This window comes from Haliotis asinina, chromosome 16, assembly GCF_037392515.1.
Source record: "Haliotis asinina isolate JCU_RB_2024 chromosome 16, JCU_Hal_asi_v2, whole genome shotgun sequence".
Classification (NCBI taxonomy): Eukaryota; Metazoa; Mollusca; class Gastropoda; order Lepetellida; family Haliotidae; genus Haliotis; species Haliotis asinina.
Window position 1 is genome coordinate 6859286 of NC_090295.1, and position 22236 is coordinate 6881521.

The 22236-nt window shown below is 39.2% G+C and overlaps 1 protein-coding gene across 1 annotated transcript in view; it reads right to left on the reverse strand.

The window, feature by feature from the left end:
- Window positions 1-397: 397 nt before the first annotated feature.
- Window positions 398-22236, reverse strand: part of LOC137267542 (H(+)/Cl(-) exchange transporter 6-like) — an 89038-nt gene continuing 67199 nt past the window's right edge. Inside the window, exons 22-24 of the mRNA XM_067802020.1 lie at window positions 10097-10195; window positions 3216-3341; window positions 398-1538 (exon numbers count right to left, since the gene is read on the reverse strand). Coding sequence (XP_067658121.1) covers window positions 1464-1538; window positions 3216-3341; window positions 10097-10195 — 300 coding nt within the window. The 3' untranslated portion in view covers window positions 398-1463. The remainder of the gene's footprint in view (window positions 1539-3215; window positions 3342-10096; window positions 10196-22236) is intronic.

The window sequence follows — 22236 nt, forward strand, 5'->3', positions numbered from 1 at the left end:
CCTCTATTTTTCTAGCTTTCGATATTTTCACACGAACATTAAATATACACCACTGGAGTCCCAGGGAATATACTTTTAGACTTTGGAACAAACTAGCAAGTATTATCGCATACTGGAATGTACACAATATCTCAACAGGTAAGGGTTGTATGTTGACGAGATGCGAAAGTGAAAACCACTTCAAAGTGAGCATTTCATAGTTTTCGTTAATTCATGTGAAAGACGAAAGTCCTAAATTACCTGTTCTTGACATGACAATATGTCGTTCAGAAAATACTTGATGGCAGTTTAGTAGACTGCCGGTCATCGGCATGTCGCAACATATGTGCTAACTTGTCATCAGTCTGTCGTCAGGTTTTAGACGACCGTTCTCTTCATTGGCCTCCTGTCTCTTCACAAATTGTCTAACAACCATGTGGTTAGAGACAGGAGGCCAATGAAGAGAACGGTCGTCTAAAACCTGACGACAGACTGATGACTCACTCCTAACTCTTCAGTCAAAAAGCAATCAAACATCTTATACTACGATTATCTTCAGCATGTACTATACGCGGAATGTGGTTTTCAGACAGACAGACAGACAGACATTTTATTCAGTAATAGGCCAGTGGCCCAAAATACAAACATAGCTATAATTAGAATTTACATGCGTTTATCTAAATACATCAGAATCTCTTATTTTCCCAACATTATATAAAAATAGGCATAAGTTTTTTATAACATCTATATTTTTTGAAGTCATAATGTTTATAAAACTGTGTTGTGATATAGGGTGTTTCAAGTACTTATCCAGAAACTTTTTTCTTATGTCTAGGTAGGCTTTACAATAAAGTAAAACATGTATTTCATCTTCAATTACATACAAATTCTTTTGATAGCAAAAGTGACAGAATCTTGAATCATAAGGGATATTGTTGTATCTGCCAGTCTCAGAACAAAGTTTATATTTGCCGCATCTAAATTGTGTTAAAGAATTTCCCAAATATGGGGCAATATCTATAGAGAGATAAGATTCGACATTCAAGGTGGACTTAAAGAGTATATAATTAGAACACTTGGTTGTATTATGTAGCGATGAGAACCAGTCTTGTGAAAGATTATCAGATAGTCTTTGTTTAAAAACAGACATGAAAATGTGGTTTTCAAATCATATAAACAACACTTTGTTGTGTTTTCCTAATATATATTAAAAGGTGGGTGGTGCTCGACCAATTCTCACGTGTAAAAGTGTTTTAATCTGATAAGATGCGATTAAAGTTTAATAAAGTTGCTTGTTGCTATGTTCTGCACTGCATGAGTCATTGTTTCAACGTTGTACCGCATACTTCAACCTTTCATCTAACAGTCATAAGGCAAAGAACTTGGCAAATATGATTGTTTGTTCGTTGACGCTGCACACAGCGACGTTAACCTCTGTAAATGCTCTTCTTAACTTCATGTCTGGACCTTTTTCACCCATCGTATCAGGAGCTGTAGCGATGGAGCTTCTCCTCAAGGTAGTGGTGGGTGAGGTTGTGTCGTGTTATCATCCCAACCAGCTGCAAGCAGAACATGCATGAACAGCATGAACAAGGACACACCTAATTACACCCATAGCGGTGACATTACGGTATCAAGTTAACAATTTTATGCCTATCCATTCCACATAAAACTTTTTCCTGTTCCATATCGGGCCGGCTAAACTGGTCCCAATGACGCCAGCTGAAGCATTTTCAACATAAGTCTAGCTGCTACTTTAGTAGATGAAGTTGGCTAAACTATTCGGCATGAAACCATACTAATGGCGATGAAAAGGTTTTCTTGTCTTAATACTTCTGATATGTGCATGACAAAACATCAAATTCTGCATGATATTGAAGAACGACATATGTCATTCCAATTAATGTAAGACAGACATACACGTATGCACGTGTCGCATGTGTTTGGTTATGTGACATCTAATCACATTGTACACTTTGAGAAACGACATTAACATTTAATCTTGAGTACAGTAAAGCCATAAAGTTTTTGGTCCTCAAGGGATTCGTATTCGTTCAGTTTAAGTTAACTGTTAGCGGCCATAGATACGGCAGGACATAGGTCTGTCTGATTACCCATGTAAAACCTGTGTCACTTCCGTCTGACAAATGCAAAAGCATGTGGGAAAAGTATGTGATCAAGTCATTCGCAATCTTCGCAAAAATATCATGCTCGCAAAAATTTCGTGATTTACAGTATGTGATCGAGTGCTGTTTCGACAAGAGGGTACGTTTCAGTACGTGCTACAAAGTCTCCTCTGAAGGGATATACAGGATGGTGTAACTGGACCACATCTTCCCGAGAGTCTTCATATTCGCTACCCCCATCAAGCATAGGAATCGGGGCATAGAGGATAGTCACAGTCATAGTATCTACGTTTAAAGTACGTTTTACATTCTATAAAAAAGACTCGATTATATCTGTATCTCTGCGGAGAATGCTTGAATGTATTTAAAAAATGAACAACATCAGTTAAAGGAAAACAATCTGTCTACGTATACTGAAATTGACGCGAAGATGCATCTCCGGCATAAGGCAAGATGGAGATGAAAGCATCCATGTATTATATTTTCTGTCTTCATCGTTGTTAAACATGTTCCCTTTGTGACCCGTGAAGGTCCCGGGGTAGAATAGGCCTTCAGCAACCCATGCTTGCCATAGAAGGCGACTCAGCTTGTCGTAAGAGGTGACTAACGGGGTCGGGTGGTCAGACTCGCTGACCTGGTTGACACATGTCATCGGTTCCCAATTGCGCGGATCGATGCTCATGTTGTTGATCACTGGATTGTCTGGTCCAGACTCGATTATTTACAGACCGCTGCCATATAGCTGGAATATTGCTGAGTGCGGCGTAAAATTCAACTCACTCACTCACTCACTCCCTTGTATAGCATCTGTATATACACCTCCTTGGTACTACCTGCTATTTACCTGGTGAAGGAGCAAACAAACGCTCCGAAACGTCGTGCCATGCACAATAAACAAGCTGACATCCATCAATCGGGCTTTTCTCCTGACTGTCGAACTTACCACCAGTTATCTAACAAGGTTTCTTTTGCATTATCGGCATGCCTAAATGTTTCCCAAGTCTGATTTATATCGATTTGTGTGCATACAACAAGCGAGCGCTGATTTGTGGTCTTCGTAAGAGGATGCATAGACATGTGGATCAATGCTAGGCGTTTAGGTGTAGTTACCTGCCCCTGGTGACTTATGACCGGTAGGTGGCGCAGCCCCATGCTTCTGAATAGGTTGAATACCTGAGGTACAGCAGTGTTGTGGAATACCGTGTAGGGACAGGCGTTCATGTAGCTGCTTACGTCCTGGAACACAATAGACAGATCATCATACACACATCACGACACACTGCAGTACCTGCTAGCACTGCTCTCATTTTTCAGACCATGTTGTTCGTGCCAAGACATTCAACATCAAAGACAAAATTCATACATATTAAACCACTGGAAATTACTGGTCAAGTGGCATTTTTTAGTTTTTGCCATGCCCCGAAAATGACGTTTTCATTATTATCACTGTGGGCAATACTCTGTGGGCAATACTGCGTTACCTTTCCGCCCCATGGGGCGATGATCTAGATCTCCCTGTCGTTCACCTGGCGTCAAAACAAATACGCTTCCATAATCTTATGTTCACACTATCGTGATTAATGTATGCAAATAACCTGTCCTGTCTGTATCACGATTCAGAATTATTGTCCTGCTCAATACAATGGGTAGACTGAAATTCTCGGAGGTGTTTTATTTACCGTTATGCGGAAACACACTGACATTCACAACTAAGATGCCTCGAGCAAACAATGCGGATGTAAATAATGCAAGTTGTAATGGCTGTAAACAACCGACTGTTGACAAATCAACACTGAATGACAGAAAGCACATGCATCTGTAATTGTGACGAGATCTACGTATTGAACCTTGCGCCCAATTATGCGAATTTACATGAAGTTTGAGGTAGGACGTGATGCATTATAATTATTGGTTCGCCACCTTCATGAATATTATCGGACCTGATTAAAGGTTCAAAAAGGAATATGCAAGAACAATATGCAAGAAGAATACGTATGTTTTACCTATATAACACGGCGCCCATATATCAGGAGATGTCATTTCTTCTTGTCTTTCTACGACGCTTTCTCAAGCACTCATTCTCTCACTCCCATCCCTCCACCTCCGCTCTTACATGTAAGCTAGCATGACATTCACTCACATACACGAACATACTCCCTGTCAGGCCTCCCCCGTCATCTCTTCTCCTTCCTTATCACACCCAGTTGTCATAGCGTCCTGTCATACCCTTCTCATATCTTCCGTGTCATACCTGTCTGTCATACCCCGATCCATGTCTTACCCTTCAGCTAGTATCCACCGAGTCACAATCTCGTCATACCTTCCCTGTCATACCCTCCTGACTATACCCACCTGTCATAGCTTTCCTTTCATACACTTCTTTTCAAATCTTCACTGACATAACGCCTTTTAATACTCTCCCTGCCATACACCAACTGTCATATCCTCCTCATACTCACCGTGTCACAGCATCCTGTCATACTGCCCCTGTCATACCCTCCTTATAACATCCATCTGTCATAACCTTTCTGTTATACCTCCGGGCCATGCAAACGTTGCCATTTCATGCCCTCTCTCTCAGATGCCCTGTTATTTCTAATACACCCGCTAACACTAACACTCTTCTTCTATATGACGTTGCTTATATGCGTATTGTTGAACCTAAACGAACCTTGAAATGGTTTCAGAGAACCTTAACATGGTTTCAGAGGCTATCAAATAAAACAAAAGGAGAACAATGTCCTGACCTCATACTTTGAAGGTAACAGGATTGTTATGCAAAGATCGATGATGTTGTTGCAATCAAGAGGACACGAATCACATCCTCGTCCTATTTAGCCTAATTTGCCAGCTATTGCTTGTCACAGAGCATCCCCAAGACACGTAGTCTGATGGGAGTGACCGCTACATTATACCGCCCCAACAACGCCACACGGAGTCATGCGAGGAAAGCTTGACGAAGCTTCTTGCTTCGGTCGTGCAAAGGTCTCTCAGTGCTTGATAAGCACAATCTAGCGACTTAAAACAGCTGGAACATAAACGTAAACAAGCTGTGCAAGAGCGTCAGTTCACGTCAACTGCTTATGCAAAGCACACCGACTTATATTTACCTATACCTAGTTCCCGTGTAAGACGAGTACATTCATTAGCAAGGATAGTCTGAGAGCATACGAGCAGAAGGTAATTCGCTGTAGCTCTTGTAGCTGTAGTCTTGTAGCTGTAATGTATTACTTTTTTTTCTCCAAACAAGATATATGCCAAGAAACTTTTGTGTAAACACCAGGTTTGTCTCAACGAGTGCCGTTACCAGACTACCGTTGAAGACGTAGTTCAGTCTCCAGCATGTTTTGTGTCGTAATGCTGTTCAAAGAAGACAGGGGATGTTCAATAAAAAGGTGTCAAAATCTATCAATTTGATATTTGACAGTATAGAAAAGCCATCTGTCTGGCATTAGCCACTGAATGTAAAATGACCTCCATATGATTGGTTTGCCAAGGCGTTGTACTGTCCACCATGTGATATAGGACGAATACTCGTTTTCATTGAGCAAATCCGTCGCTTTTTTAAAATGTAAAGCCAGTCATAGCTTTGACGTGACATGCTTCAAATAAAACACCCTATGCCATTTTGGTTCGTTTCATCCCTGCATGTACCGTCCAGTTTGTTGAGGGCGGTCAGTTGTTGACGCCTCGTCCAAGGATATACCTCTCTGCACCGAATGAGGTCATGGTAATGTGGTTATGTTGTCCTATTGGAGGTACCCACTGACAACATGAACTCTTGTGTTGTCATCTCAAATCTCACGGCGATTTGAAACCCACGAGGTGCTGACACACCTATTTAGGGCGTACAGTGACTCGAAACACAGCCTCTGGTCTGACGCCGATTCCTTCGGTCGTGTTGTTAATTGATAATATGAAAACAGTTGTGTTTTGGCATTAACATTGTAAAATGTGCACCGTCCCATGTTATGTAGGGCTTTAATTTTGTAGGAAGCTTAAATACATTTATCAAATATTATCAAATTGAATGTAGTTATATGTAATAGGCTTTTTCAGTAAAGAAAAAATATCACACGATGCAATTTGAGTGCATTCGCCCTTGACGCGGAATGAGAAACTGTTTGGCTATCTAAATACAACTATTTTTTGAGGAGGTAGTTTTCCCAATGACGCTTGCACACACCATCTACACATCTATATATGACTGTTCATTGTAAACATCACGGAAAGAATTGTACACTGAACAAAAAAAGGAATACTTCCGAAATTTGTATCGGACATGGCAGTTATGCTTTGTTTGTCATATTTTGGCTTCATGTTTAGTTCAATAGCAAAAATCTATTCTGAAATTACAAAAGGCGTTTTTTGATGAGTATTGTAATCCGAATTTCATATAACAAACGGATCTATCAAGGTGAATAATCATGTAAACAATATAGAGTAACTGGCAAAAACTCCTCCGATAAGTCAGTTGCACGTTGTAATCCGCATTTATTACAAAACAGTTCTGCTGATTTAAAGGCTAGCACAACGGTAGAAATCCACGATGTCAACGTTTGCTGGAAAAGCATTTCTGTTTTTCTGCAAAAACATGGCATGTTAAAGAGGACAGACATATTTGTTCAGAGAAGTTGTTACCTACGTTGAGGTTTAAATGTGTCAGCTAACCCTCGGTCAAATGTGTGTTCCAATCAATATCAAAGATCAATATGAAATAAAACCCACACTTTGAAAACATAGCAAACCTCAGTGGGATGGATCACCAGGTGTTGTAGTCATGCCATAAACAGTGTGTTGCAAGAGATACATGAACAGATTTTTGTTTCAAGTCAATATTCAAGGTCAATGCTAAGATCATAAACTCTTTGAATTTTTGTCTGCAAGCTGGGTTCTTGTCAATATCCCCAACGTGTAGGTACACATTCACATAGATTATTACAACTTCGGTCCACATGTCTTCTGGATAGGTGTTTGAAACAACGTGCATATTTGCCGTGTGTAATCACTCAATGTATTTAGGAATGCTTTTGTTGAACTTTTGTTTTGTCGTAAATTTGGCAACAACCCGCGGGATATCCATGTGTCGGGTCTATGCTGCAGACTGGGAGAGCGGAAATTGATGTTGACAGGGCTTTAACGTACACAGACAAAACACCATTTGTTTCTTTGAAAGGAAGTGTGGATAACATTGACATTGTTGAATGAGTTGTTACATATCCCTACTTACCATCCGTGTTTCGAGACGTGACTATGTTATGGTTTTTGACTTGAGTCAGATTGCTCAAAAGTCATGTCCTTATTTTATATAACATTTACTCCACTTTTTATGAACCACTCTTAATATTTCTTACATATGCATTTTGCAGTTTTAAAATTTGCTACTCTTTCAGTTATAGTCTTCTGTAAATAATATCCTCAAGTGTGTGAACTATAAATATGTAATATATTATATATTGCTGATAGTCGTTCATGAATGGGAACTTTTCTTTTGTTGCTGTCGACGATAGTTAGTTAGTTTAAGTCTGAACCATTTAAGACTGAATACAAAAGACACCAGGTTGATAAAAACGATCGCTGTCACCTATGTTACAAATTCCTGGACCTCGAGGTCGCTTAAGATTTCAGATTTTGTTTCATTAATCTATTGTAATCCAACTTGATCTGTTTATTTGTGGCAGCAGAGTAACATCATTGGTTCAACGCATGCAATGACCCCAGCTTACCTTTGACAAAAAAATATGACTCACGTTCTCAAAACTCTGTATTATCCTCATTAAATTTTATCAATCTTGGTCTGTGAGTTAAATAAATGATTCATACGTTTTCTAAGGTTTGCTTCTGAAGGCTTCCAACAGGATCATATTAATATAGTAATACCTACCAAGCCTCTGATTTTCAGATGCCTCATTGCCCCACAGGCATATTAGAAATATTCAACGGTGGTGATATCAAGATACAATGACATCTTAACATCATATCTGTTTACGACTGTATTGCCACAAACGCGTGTTTAATCGTGATAGCCATCACATCGATGACGTGCAAACAGTGCAATCCTTTGAGCTAGTCGCGGGATTCTCAGCAGCTATGAAACGTGATTCATGCACACACATTACATTATACCACTGTGGTGATGCCAACCTCTTGGTAATACTGTACAGTCTATGGAAACATAACTCTCAACACAAAGTCATAGGAAGGGTGAAGGACATACAAATCACATAAATAATAGATGACGAGAGGCTTCAGGTTTATATTGTAGAAAGGGCGAATTGGAGATCCTTCCAAAGAAGCAACAATATCTGAGTTGTATATCTTGATACACGTGACAGAAATAGAAGTGCCATGTTGTATGATGGGGAGGATTTAAATTTCAAATCAATCAGTGTGTGATAATACACGCCCATATCATCATAATATGCGTGACATGGTTTTTACAGTAACGTCTCGTTTTCAGATACACTGGTGTCGAGTGATGCAGTTGTGTGGAATCTTCGTGACAAATTTGAAATATATACTTTTAATGACTGTAACAATACCTTTGCAGAATCTACAAACAAAAACATACAACTGGGGAATTACCCTATCGTAAGTATTTATGTATTAATGTGTATATGTCGTAAGTTAAAGAACTGTTCAAGTAACATGAATATACTAAACGCCAAAAGAAACGTTGTGACGTTAATCCTTAATGACGAGGTTACCTGTCGCAGCTGTCGTTGTGATGCGTGGACGTCCTCTTCTTGGTCTGTCTACGGTGACCACTGTCACTATGAAGCGCCGAATCTCATAACCGTGATACGGTGGCACCCGAGGGCGTTGCCGATATCATTATATACGGGACAAAATTAGTTTGTGATATATGTATATTTAGAAATTATTTTTAAAAATATATAATTTTTATAATTATTGAAATATCAATTCATAAAAATACCAATATCCCTAACTTATTCTGTCCAGTATATGTCTACCCCATCTGCACCACCCCAGTGGCTTTCTCTACTCTTCGACAAGTGAAGGTCCCGGGGTAGAATAGGCTTCATCAAACCATGCTTGCCATAAAAGGCGACTAACGGGGTCGGGTGGTCAGGCTCGCTGACTTGGTTGACATATGTCATCGGTTCCAAATTGCGCAAATCGATGCTCATGTTGTTGGTAATTGGATTGTCTGGTCCAGACTCGATTATTTACAGACCGCTGCTATATAGCTGAAATATTGCTGAGTGTGGCGTAAAACTAAACGCACTCACTCACTCACGTTCTCTACTCTTCAGCTTGTATTCGCACTTGAGTATCATATTATGCATTCTGGTCGCTTCATACCCCGTAGAATCATTCTGAGCGTGAAATGGATGCAAATACTGCTCGAATATTGCTATGTGTAAACCGAATTTGGAAAAATGATACGTTGCAAGAGAAAAATGTCAAAAAAGATCTTTTTTGATGTTTCCAGTATATGAAGTTTCACAATATCAAAGACATGTTTTGCTTGTTTTCACTAATACCACTCAACGGAAAATGTGTGCTGCGTACTGGCTGAAATCATGCATGATTCTTTTACAGTATAACACACTCTAAACAGTCGTTGTCCTTTAATAGTTGAAAAATGGTGACTTTAAATGGATTATCTTTGTCTCAACCTTTCTTTTGGGCATCTAAATCACTGTCACTGGTTTAATTCTGCCCAAAATAGGACAATTTAAATCTTCGGGAAAATATGCATTTCACCTAATTATGAATATATTTGAGAAATGATTTTCGTGATTTGCGTAAACCTGTGTTGTTTTTCCCTCTAAAATATCTTTGATATTTGTTCAGTAATTCATGAAGGTAGGTGGTAAACGTTTCTTTTGACGTTTAGTGTATGCTATGGGTTTTCTATTGACGTTCATAGTAAATCCACAAATGTTGAAGTTAATGTTTATAATAGACAACTACTGACGGGTGATCAGACATGATACTGCACTTATGGCCAGGGACGTACGTACCAGAATGTCCTCTGGGTTGACTGTTGACATGTCAAGATCCTGTACATCCGGGTACCTTGGGTAGTCTTCAGTCAACTCTTCATACGTGAATGTTGTTTCCTGGAAGAGAGACGTCTTGTCAGACATAGGACCATTAAGTGTACATAAAACAGGATTCGCTATTGAGCTATATATAGTGCAAAGATTACACAATACCATTAGAAAGTGGTCAAATGTAAATGTAACATAGGTTATGTTTGGGATTACCCTTCGTAACGTATGTTATACTGCAAATCTCTAGATCTCGTCTCCTGCAGGAAAGGTGATACATGACACACAAGACATTGATGTATACTTTGGAAAACAGGATTCTGTACTGAGATTGAACTGTACTGCAACACCTCGTAACCATACGGCGAAGGTCTGACAAAAAACAAAAACAAAAAATAAGCCCAAAACTGAAAAAAATTCGTTGCTCAATGACTATCTTTCCCTGTGAATGTTATTCAACAATGGAAGCTGATTATTTGGAGCTGCTGCCTTGGGGATTCCGTTCATCTTTGTTTGTTCCCCACAATTCCTCTCGAGCTGTCATTTATTCTTCTCGCGATTGAATTGTTGCCAACGTTTATACACAGCCATCGTATCAGTTTCATGGTCAGTATTGAAACACAGAATGTACCAAAGGTAATGTCAGGTGAAGGTGAAAAGAGCATATTTTCTCAATATTTCATGATATGACCACAGTTTATAGTTGTCATATTATTGTCATAACTACAGCCGGTGAATGTTAAATTGCATATTTTCTCGTGCTAATAGCCAACACGGGTCACCATTTTTTTTCAATGGTCCGTCCCACTTATTCAAACACGTATTAATTGAATTGATTATTATGAAATTATCACACGACTCCCGGGGATACAGAGCAAGCAAATACTAGAAACATAGCACGAACATTGTAAGGTAAATTATCTCCGTGATGAGAAGAAGGTGAAAGTTGTTACTAACATCTTCTCCTTGTGGAGACAAACACCGTGTAATTGATAATGTGTTGTATTAAGTAATGCACAGGTGTAACAAATACTTCATAATTGATAATCATATATGTAGTAACTAACACACAGCTATCACTGTGAGACAAGTACTTCATAACTGATTACTAGTATTTGCTGTAGTAGGTAACACACAGCTATCACTGTAACAATACAAAATACTTCATAATTCATAATCTGATGTAGTAAGTAACACAAAGGTATCACTGTGAGACAAATACTTCATAATTGATTATCTGCTGTAGTAGGTAACATACAGGTATCCCTGTGAGACAAATGCTTCATAATTCATAATCTGATGTAGTAAGTAACACAAGGGTAACTGATTATCGGCTGTAGTAGGTAACATACAGGTATCACTGTGAGACAAATGCTTCATAATTCATGATCTGATGTAGTATGTAATACACAGGTATCACTCCGAGACAAATACTTCATAACTGATACCCTGATGTAGTAAGTAACACACAGGTATCACTGTGTAACAAATACTTCAAAATTGATAACTTGACGTAGTTAGTAGAACACAGGCGTCACAAACACAGAACATATTAGCTCTGCATAGTCATTGCCACAAATGTTTGAGGTAGTGGTACTAGAGCATGTTTAACATGGTGATAATACCATCAGAGTTTCACGTTCAATATGTCCCCCGCTTACATTAACAGAGTCTTTCTGTTTATTCAGAGCGACTGGCTTGAAACATCGATGGTAAGCGGACAGGCGCGAGCCACTAATTTGACGAATAAAGGTCTCATAGAATCACTTAGCTCCATATGCTGACATGGCAAAGCAGATGGATTGTGCGAGGATTGTTTCGATGATGCCACGAGTGTGCATCAACTCTGTCCACCACGGTAGCTAACCCCTTGAAGAATGAAGCATTGCCACAAATCAGCATGTGACATGTTGTCTGAAGTATCTAAAGTCGTAGTGTCTGAGTTCTAAATTGTCGGTAATAAATCATGCGAACGTTTAGTTGTCAAAGCTAAATTATACTGAATCATACTGGATCGTACATACACAGATTAAAACTGTATCATATTGTAACACATTACCCCAGTATCAACAACGCCGATGAGTCTCATCATTTTCACGTATCTTCAAACTGCATGTGACGAATTTCAAAAAAACATTTTGTTATCCGAGTTGCAAAATGATGCTCTGTGTCCGCCTTTTTTTCTTACACTCGGAACATTCTCATATTCTCTTAATGATCAAAATGGGTATCCATCGTTAGTGGTGTCCAAGGACCATCATGAATTACGCATTTATATTATCTCTTTGAATCTGAGCCATAATCGGTTAATACCAATATTTGATACTCCGTACTTCCAGTAGGGCTATACTAGAAGCATTACAACTGATAGTGTTTCGAGTAAGAAGGACATTACGTCTCTCACACATAAGAGACAAGTGACAAGGCATGAAGCGAGACAAATGTGTTTGCATTCTACATGTTCTTGCACACAAGTTGTGGAATGCGCTATGGAACAACTCGACCATGTCATGTGAAAGAATGCTTGGTAATATAAGACTGTAGTGTGGTCTGGAATACGAAGGAAGTCATTACCGCCACATTATTGTAACAATTCTAACACAGAATACACTGATCAATACACGGAAGATCATCTACACCATTGTTTCTTCATTACATCATTCAAAATGCACAGCGCTTTTAACACGATATTACATGACATCAATATAATTTAACGCTTTACAATAGACATTAAAAATACAGCAATTGTGTTAATAGCATTCTTTGTTCAAACACAAAATACACACCACCCGTTTTGAGATAGATTCCGTTTAAATGAATCACATCATGCGGTGCTCATGAAATGAATCACCGTTGCTTTGTATTAGTTTAATGCGTGTGTAAATATTTATTATAAATTATACGACCACTGAAGCATTGCAATAATGCCTGTAATGAAGCTGTGTCCATTACCAGATACACAAACACGTTAACGTGATCGTATTTCTGAAGATTGGTTGTACAGTAATATGTACTCCGCCACGTGCATAGATGCTGTGACGTTCATCATGTCTTCTTAAATAATACATTTGTTTTTCAATCTTGCAGCAGTCCAATAATACTGCAAAAACAATTAGGACCTCGGCCAAAACAATTAGGACCTCGCAAAGAGGAAGAAAATGAAATAACTTAAATTTCTTTGAAGTCTGTAAAAAGATAAAACTATTTCCTCAAATTTTAGATCCTACAGGCATGACACATTTTTACTGTTTCAATTTTTAAAATTAGCAAAGCACACTGAATTAACGCAGTAAGTAAAATCCGGTTTGCTCTTATAATTGGTGGTCATTAGTCAAATTAGTTATCTTCCGGCATTCCGGGGAAATATAGCATTTGGCTGTCGGGTACAGGGACACGAAAGTGCGTGTTGAGATGTAGCGTCCCTCTTATTATCAGTAACAGATCACAGGGTCCTACCGCCAATTTCAGGGGGTATTAGTGCGTGATATGAATGTACGTCATCACGCCTTTAATTTCAATAACTGCCAACAGTCACAATCATCAACTGGTACTGATGCATTCGTTCCAGCTTGGAATAAATATTTGTTCAACATGTTGGTGGGATTTTAACTCTAACAACATCAGCTGTGAAATTCGTGACAATGGTTCTCTGATACGTTGGTTGGTACACAGATCTCGTGTATAAAAAACAGACCCTTGAAGGTCTGGGCTAGAATTGATCTTTAGCAACCTATTCTTGTTGCAAGATACGACTAATGGGATCGGGGGTCAAGCTTGCTGACCTGGTTGACACATGTCATCGGTACCCAATCGTGTAGATCGATGCTCATGCTATTGGTCACTGGATTGTCTGGTCCAAACTTGATTATTTACAGACGTCGCTGTACAGCGTATGTATAATACTAATGAGTGCAGAGTTAAACACAAACAAATCAAATCTTGCAAAACAAGAGTCACGTTTTAGTACCCACAGAACTGGAAGTTTCTTCGGTTTCCAAAAGACATAACTGTTGTATTTGTGTATCAAGATCTAGCTCATGCACAGTTCTTCAACCTGACATTTTCAAAGCACATCTTGAAAAGCTGAATGAACATCTTGAAAGCTGAATCAAACATACGAGTGGCACATACGTTCCTCTCATATATCATTAGATATCCCATCACAATTAGGACACATAACACTCATACGTCGTTATATATCCCGTTGCGGCATTGACATATACGTTCCTCTCATACGTCATTACATGTCCCGTCACGGTTAGGACACAGACGCTCCTCTCACATGTCGTTATATATCCCGTCACGCAATTAACAAACACGTTGCTCTCATACGTCATTACATGTCCCGTCACGGTTAGGACACAGACGCTCCTCTCACATGTCGTTATATATCCCGTCACGCAATTAACAAACACGTTGCTCTCATACGTCATTACATGTCCCGTCACGGTTAGGACACAGACGCTCCTCTCACATGTCGTTATATATCCCGTCACGCAATTAACAAACACGTTGCTCTCATACGTCATTACATGTCCCGTCACGGTTAGGACACAGACGCTCCTCTCACATGTCGTTATATATCCCGTCACGCAATTAACAAACACGTTGCTCTCATACGTCATTACGTGTCCCGTCACGGTTAGGACACAGACGCTCCTCTCACATGTCGTTATATATCCCGTCACGCAATTAACAAACACGTTGCTCTCATACGTCATTACATGTCCCGTCACGGTTAGGACACAGACGCTCCTCTCACATGTCGTTATATATCCCGTCACGCAATTAACAAACACGTTGCTCTCATACGTCGTCACATATCCCGTCACGGTTAGGACACAGACGCTCCTCTCATATGTCGTTATATATCCCGTCACGCAATTAACAAACACGTTGCTCTCATACGTCATCACATGTCCCGTCACGGTTAGGACACAGACGCTCCTCTCATACGTCGTAACACCTCCGGTCAAGGCGTTGACACATACCCTACACTGATACGTCGTTAAACATCCCGTCCCAGCATCGACACATACCCGCCTTTGCATGTGTCACAACATTCTAGTTGATATATACTAGAAAGACTGTCACACGATCCCTGTCCCTGACCCTTGTCACACTGTGGTCCGTAGAAGAATATCAATTTTTTCCCTCATCAGTGAAAGAACTAAGTTTTCATAGAGCCCAACATTCATTTTCAAATGGGGATGTTTTGCGATCATGAGTAAATGCTGAAGGATACTGAAGGATTATAAAGGTTCGGATTTAAAAAAATCTTATATACATTGGAGATCTTCGCAGCTCCATTAATGGCCGTATGCATAATTACATAAGGTAATTAACAAACCCCATTCGATTCGTTCATCCACGGCTTGCCATTAACGTTTGTTCCCGCTGAAAAGCATAATTGTCCGGAAAGTAAAGAGAACAAAGCCGCTTTTTCTGATTTTAACACGGTAAGGCACGTTGGACGCAAATGGTTGACCGAAATCAAAATTGAAAAACGGAAATAGCATAACATATAAAAGAGCAATAAAAAGTTAAATCGAAACTCGCAACCCGGGTTACAACAGGCTTCCACTGTTTGCTGCGCTGCGATGTTTAAATCACAGGCCGTATTAGGGACAACTCGTGTTATTCAGCAACAAGCCAAAAAGCAAACCACTTTTGACAAGAACGACAACATATTTTCAGTAGTACCTGCATTAAACATTGCAGAAACATTAACACACTAGTAAATTAAAACTTCTGGAATAAATACTAATCTAATCTCGTGAACAAAACAGAAGATGTAGAAAATGTATTCAAACGTAATTATTCTAAGCTTCATTTACATTTCTAAATATGTTCTGTAAGTTCAAAATAAGCTCGTTTTCTGCAGTTGACTTCTGCAGTTTTCTCTGACTTGAGATGAGAATTGTAAATGTGATTTCCACACACACACACACGCGCGCGCACGCACCTATGTTTCCTTCTTCTTCTATTGAAAGTTGTTAATTACGTAGTATTCTGACATTGCAAAGCATAAATTAGACAACTTAACACCTTTTCATTTTTCATATTTTACTCTAAGACTTTTTATTGAAATTGCGTCACTAACGTTACCGCATTTGTATCATCATTTTCAACAGGAAACATCCAAAAATTGTATTCATTCAATGCGTTTGTGTATATGTTTAATAATATAACGTTGCTTATGAGTTCCGAAGTTTTTATATTTATTAATTAAACGGGACCGTCAATCCAATACATTCCTTTCATGTCTGATTTGCAAATGTAAAGTAATACCTGGCAACATATCCAAAATGTGAATACGAATTATCTTATGCTTGCTTGAAGCTCTACTACCAAACATAAGTGTACTACAAGTTCCAAAAATATACAGATATATCAGTTTACAATAAATAAGGAAAATGATATTGTTATCGCATGGACACTGACATTAATTGTCAAGGTCGTGACACAGCCACGGTATTGACCTTTTCAAATAATATCCAGGTTTATATGTTTAGTTTAAAAATAATTTAATGAAATTTCGCAGTAAGATATTTCAGAATAAGTAAAAAATATGCAATGAGCAAAGGATTTACAAATGGATGTACTTATGTACAAACACAGGTATTGACTGCATGTTACGGCATTGATATTGGGCCGGTATATAATGTCACGACCCTATCACAGCCGTTTTCGTCTTTGTCACAGCCGTTACACTACCCTGTCCTTACCATAACAAAATCATACTTATATCCTCATTGACTTTATTCATTTAATAGGTGAAGATCCCCCGTTATATATCCATTGGGATGAAAGAATCACGGTCAAGCATGTCTTGATTGGCTGTGTTGAATATTACATCAGAAGGGACACATATTTCAAATCCCGAACTATGAAGGATCTTTCTAATAATTTAAGTTCTCATTTAATTACTGCATTTTAAAAAGAATTAGATAAATTGTTGATTGACTATTAAATAAGTAAATATTTATTATTGGTAGTTTAGATCAGTAACTGAGATTGTTAGTGGCTGTGCCCTCAAAGGGGGTTGAAGTATTGCAAAATTACTGTCCTCCTGAGAGGGTACGTAAGCCCCAAAACAATCGATGTAAATTTAAGTCTACCGAGTTTCTAATCGTAGTATTCTTGTTATTTTAATTTTAGCTACCATTTGGTACACTCGCCAGCGGCTGAAGTGATGGTTTAAATCCAACTAGGGTCTATGCAGGTAGCAAAGGTAACGCAAGTCCTCATGGTCCCTAGTATGGTGATCAATCTTCAGTTGTTGGCGGTCTATAGATCGTTTTTTATAGGTAAACTGTTTTAGAGTTAATTACTAGCTTTAAATATCTTTCTGAGATAATATGTTTTTTTTTATTATTATTATCGTTCGTTGACAGATATTTTACCATTCACTGTTACGTACAATATTAATGGCTCTCGTCACGATATGGCTGAAATATTGCCGATGTGACGTTAAATATTACCTCACTCACTCACTTATTCATTTAAAACCAAACAATGATTCAAAAATAATATTCCAAAACATTTCATATCTTTGAATTGAAAATTTAGATTCAAACAAATTTCAATTGGATAAATGTCACTGCCGTCGCGAGATTTGTCCTTACCGCCTACAAACCCGTGAAAACAGCAGTGGCCGTGAAGGTAATGATAGTCAATAACTACAGAAAGAAAAGAAAAAACATGCACATCAACTACTGGAGTTGTGTTTCATGAAAACTGAGTAAGACTGGGTGCTTTTGGACTTAAAGTTTTCGGGTACAAACATGTAACATTATTGTGCACGAACTTTGATTCTCCTAAATTATAGTAAAACAGCAACAGCTACTTTTAACAGTTGTGGTATATATATATATATATATATATATATATATCGGATAGGTCACCAAACTATTCAAATCTCGACAGGAAAACTAACGCATGCGCTGTCTATGCATTTATGCAGTGTCAAGATGATAATAAAGATACATACATTAGCATTCATCAAGCACCACATTTTAATGTCCAAAACAAAACAAATGGAATTGAAACATTTTTGCAGGCAATGTTAAGGTAATTATTGGTCTGAACTTCTACTGACGACCATACCAGTATTTGGTGTTGGCACCACTCGCATGATAATGTTAACAGTCCTCCTCATACTGACAATCAAATTCTCAGCGTCAAAATCCTCAATACCCGTGAAGGTCCGGGATAGAATAGGCCTTCAGCAGCCCATGCTTGCCATCAAATGCGAGTATGCATGTCGTAAGAGGCGACCAACGGGATCGGTTGGTCAGGCTTGGTTGACACATGTTATCGAGTCCCAAATGCTCATGCTGTTGGTCTCTGGACTCTCTGGTCCAGGCTCGATTATTTACAGACTGCCGCCATATAGCTGGAATATGGTGAGTGCGGCATAAAACTAAACTCACTCAAAATCATCTAATCCGACTTAAACTGCATGGCCAACACGTTTGCATCAATGAATATCACTTCGTCGTGTATTTTCATGCATTTTCTGAACGTCTACCTTTTGTCATGTCCAGAACGGTTAAATGCTGTATAGAAAAATGTAGGCCATCATACTATAGTAATGACACGCATAACCCTATGCTACGTACGGACACTCATATACGGTCGTTTCATTGTCGTTGTCGTAACGAATGCCGCAGTAGTGACAGCTAGGTGTACCTGCAACTGCATACTAAGGATGTCAATCCACGAAGACTATTTGACGTTAAGGTTGTTGGTGACTAACGGGATCAGGTGGTCTGGTTCGCTGGCTTGGTTGAGAAATGTCATCGTTTCCCATCTGCGCATATTGACGCTCATACCGTTGATCACTAGATTGTCTGGACTCGAATTATTTACAGATGGAATATTGCTGAGTGCGGCGTAAATCAACAAATGAAACCAAACCCATTCGTTGTATGTGATAACAACGAGTTCAGAGACACACCTGATATTATTTTAAAAAATCGTTCTAGCTGCATATGTTAAAGGCAGTGCTAAGTAGAAACCAGTCTCGATCAAAGACCATTTGACGCAACAAACAATGTGTGCAACTTTACTGTGTTTCACCGAAATATCCAAATCTTTAGGCATTCTTCATGACAGATGTTTGAGTAACAAACAGATTTGGGTGAGCGAGTGAGCTGGTTTAATGTCGCTTTTAGCAATATTCCAGAAATACCATGGACATCAGATATGGCCTACACACACTGTTTTCATGTGGGGAATCAAACCCGGATCTCCAGCGTGACGAATGAGCACCGTAACCACAAGGTTACCCCACCACCCCAAATAGGAGTGAACTGGAACCCCATTACGGAGCGTCTGACCTCAGTACATTTTACTTCCAAAACTCGCTACGATAAGTATTCATGTCACTCTAAATGTATGTAGATCTGCAACACAATCTCACAAACTTTTTTCATTTTACTTTACTGGCCTTTAGTACACTGAAACGTGCGTCGAGACGGAACGAAAGTTGATACTGATATATGTAACACCTTGAGCTGTATATCCTACCTACATCACATCTCTTATTGAAATGACTGGTTGACATAGATCTGGTGGTTATAACGACAACGTAATGACACCGAACAGGCAGAAACAATTCACCAGTCCATTACTTAAACCCGGTATAAAAACACATCGATACACGATACGAGTCATTTCGCATCGATACATATTTCTTAACGAAATGTTCTAATCATAAACACATTTGATTGGTTCTATTTTTCTAGTTAGGTGTACGAGATGACCACAAAGTAAGATAGCAAGCCAGTCTGATAACATCTCTTAAAGTGTCTCTTAGCTTGTAACGTTGCTACATAGGGTGTATAATCAGACCTCATGTTCATTGAATTTACTGCAACAACTTAACATCCGAGAAATGATATGAAAAACACTAATTATGAATAGAACATCTGACAGAAGTTTCAGGCCTTAGACCGTGTTCCTTCGTCCGACTGTCTGTCTGTCGTCTCTTTCTTTAGGTTTCCCTCTTGGATTGTTATACTAACGGTGACAGACCATGGGCAGCAGGATTGTTATCCCGATGATGAACCGCCAGTTTTGACTGCTATGTTGTCATCTAGAAGAAGATACGTCATTGGCACCAGTGTTTTATCCCGAAGGTGATACATCGGTGACTGAGGTGTTACCTTAAAGGTGTCATGGACTACTGGGTTGTTATCCTGAAGACGCCATATCATGGACTGAACTGATGTTACCTTAAAGGCGACACGTCATGGACAGTAGTATTCTTACCTTAAAGGTGTCAGGCCATTAACAACAGGGTTGTTATCTTAAACATTATGCGTCATGGACTACAGGGTTGTTATCTTAAACATTATACGTCATGGACTACAGGGTTGTTATCTTAAACATTATACGTCATGGACTACAGGGTTGTTATCCCAACCATTATACCTCATTGACTACAGGGTTGTTATCACAAAGGTCAATACGTCATAAACTACGGGGTTGGTATCTTAAAGGTGATACACCATGGCTTACGGGGTTGTTATCCCAAAGGTCATTACATCACAGACAGCAGGGTTATTCTACCAAATGTGATTCTTCTTGGACCAGGAAAGTGTTATCCTCAAGGTGATACATCATCGACTGAAGTGTTTGTACCTTGGCAGTGATGTGTCATGGACATAAGTGTCTTTATGGAGACGGTAGGACTCTTGCTGTCAAGAATGTGGCGGGTTATGTAATGTCGGAATGTTGTCTCCGCGACACCTAGTCACGCTTTAGCCGGATTTAATACATTGCAATTTCATTATCTCTATTTCCTACCATGGTTGTTATCACATCCCGACTAATGATAATCCCAAAGGTGAAACGTCCTGCATCATGTGCTATGCATCATACGTACGTGTTGGCCTGTTATCCACACTGTTACGCATTTTGCATCGAGCAGTGGCTTTCGTCGTCTTTGGCATGCCATGGGTTGTAATAACATTGTTCCGATTAGGACTTCATGCAGCCTCTATTCTAATGCCTTTCCCATTCATTTTGAAAACTGTCTGATTATTAAAGTTAATCTTGAGGGGCATGGAAGTATCCCATTATGAACCTTCAAACTCTCATCAGTCTCAATATCAAAATATAAATGATCTGCACACGTTTGGAGGTAACCAAAGAATGAAACACCATATATCCTCCACAATCTATTGTCTAATAGGTGTTGGTGCAGGATGAGAACCTGAGACATGAAGTGTACAAAGTCTCACCCAGTACAAGTGATGTCACAACATCACAGGGCGCTGTATGCAGTCTCGTTTGTAAGATAAATAGGTAAACGCAAGACGTGTAGCACACTTTGACTTTGGATACTCTGGTGTGAAAGTGAGTGAGGCATGCTAATACCAAACCCATATAACATACATTAAAACTTATTCTGGCTCTGTGTCGAATGGAGAATGAGAGAGTGAGTTTAGTGTTACTCCGCACAATCCAGAGATCAACGCCATGAACAGCGATCTACGCAATGGTATACAATGACGTGTCAACCCAGTCAGCACGCCTGACCCACCGATCCACCGTCCGTCGTACAGACCCTGAAGCCAACCCCGTTGATCCCCTCTTACGACAAGCAGGGATTATTGAACATCAGTTGTAACCCGGATCTTCTCGGGTCTCTGACTCAAATAGTATGTATGTTACTTAGACGATGCGTTTGAAATATATTGACCCGATCAGACATCATGCCAGTTTCGTTCGTTTGAGCATTCGTGTCAAAACTTTAAAATGTTGTTCATGAAATATTACTTTTGGCACACCCATAAGAATGAAGTATTGCTGCCCGTGATAACAAGTAGCTGACCTTCCCCAAAGTGGATCTCTGACAAAGTATTCCTTCACCTGTTGATGATTCATGTACCCCCGAACACCAGTGTGAGATCTCTGGTTATCAATATGCCATTCTCCGTGTAAATATTCATTCACATTTATGGATTCGACTAGCATCATGCATATATTTCATGTAAATACTCCAGCAACCCCCGTAATGTTCCTTTGAGTGCGACAGGCATAATGCGTCTTAAATACACAAAGGAGACACAAAAATTGCCATGTCCATTATTTCAGTA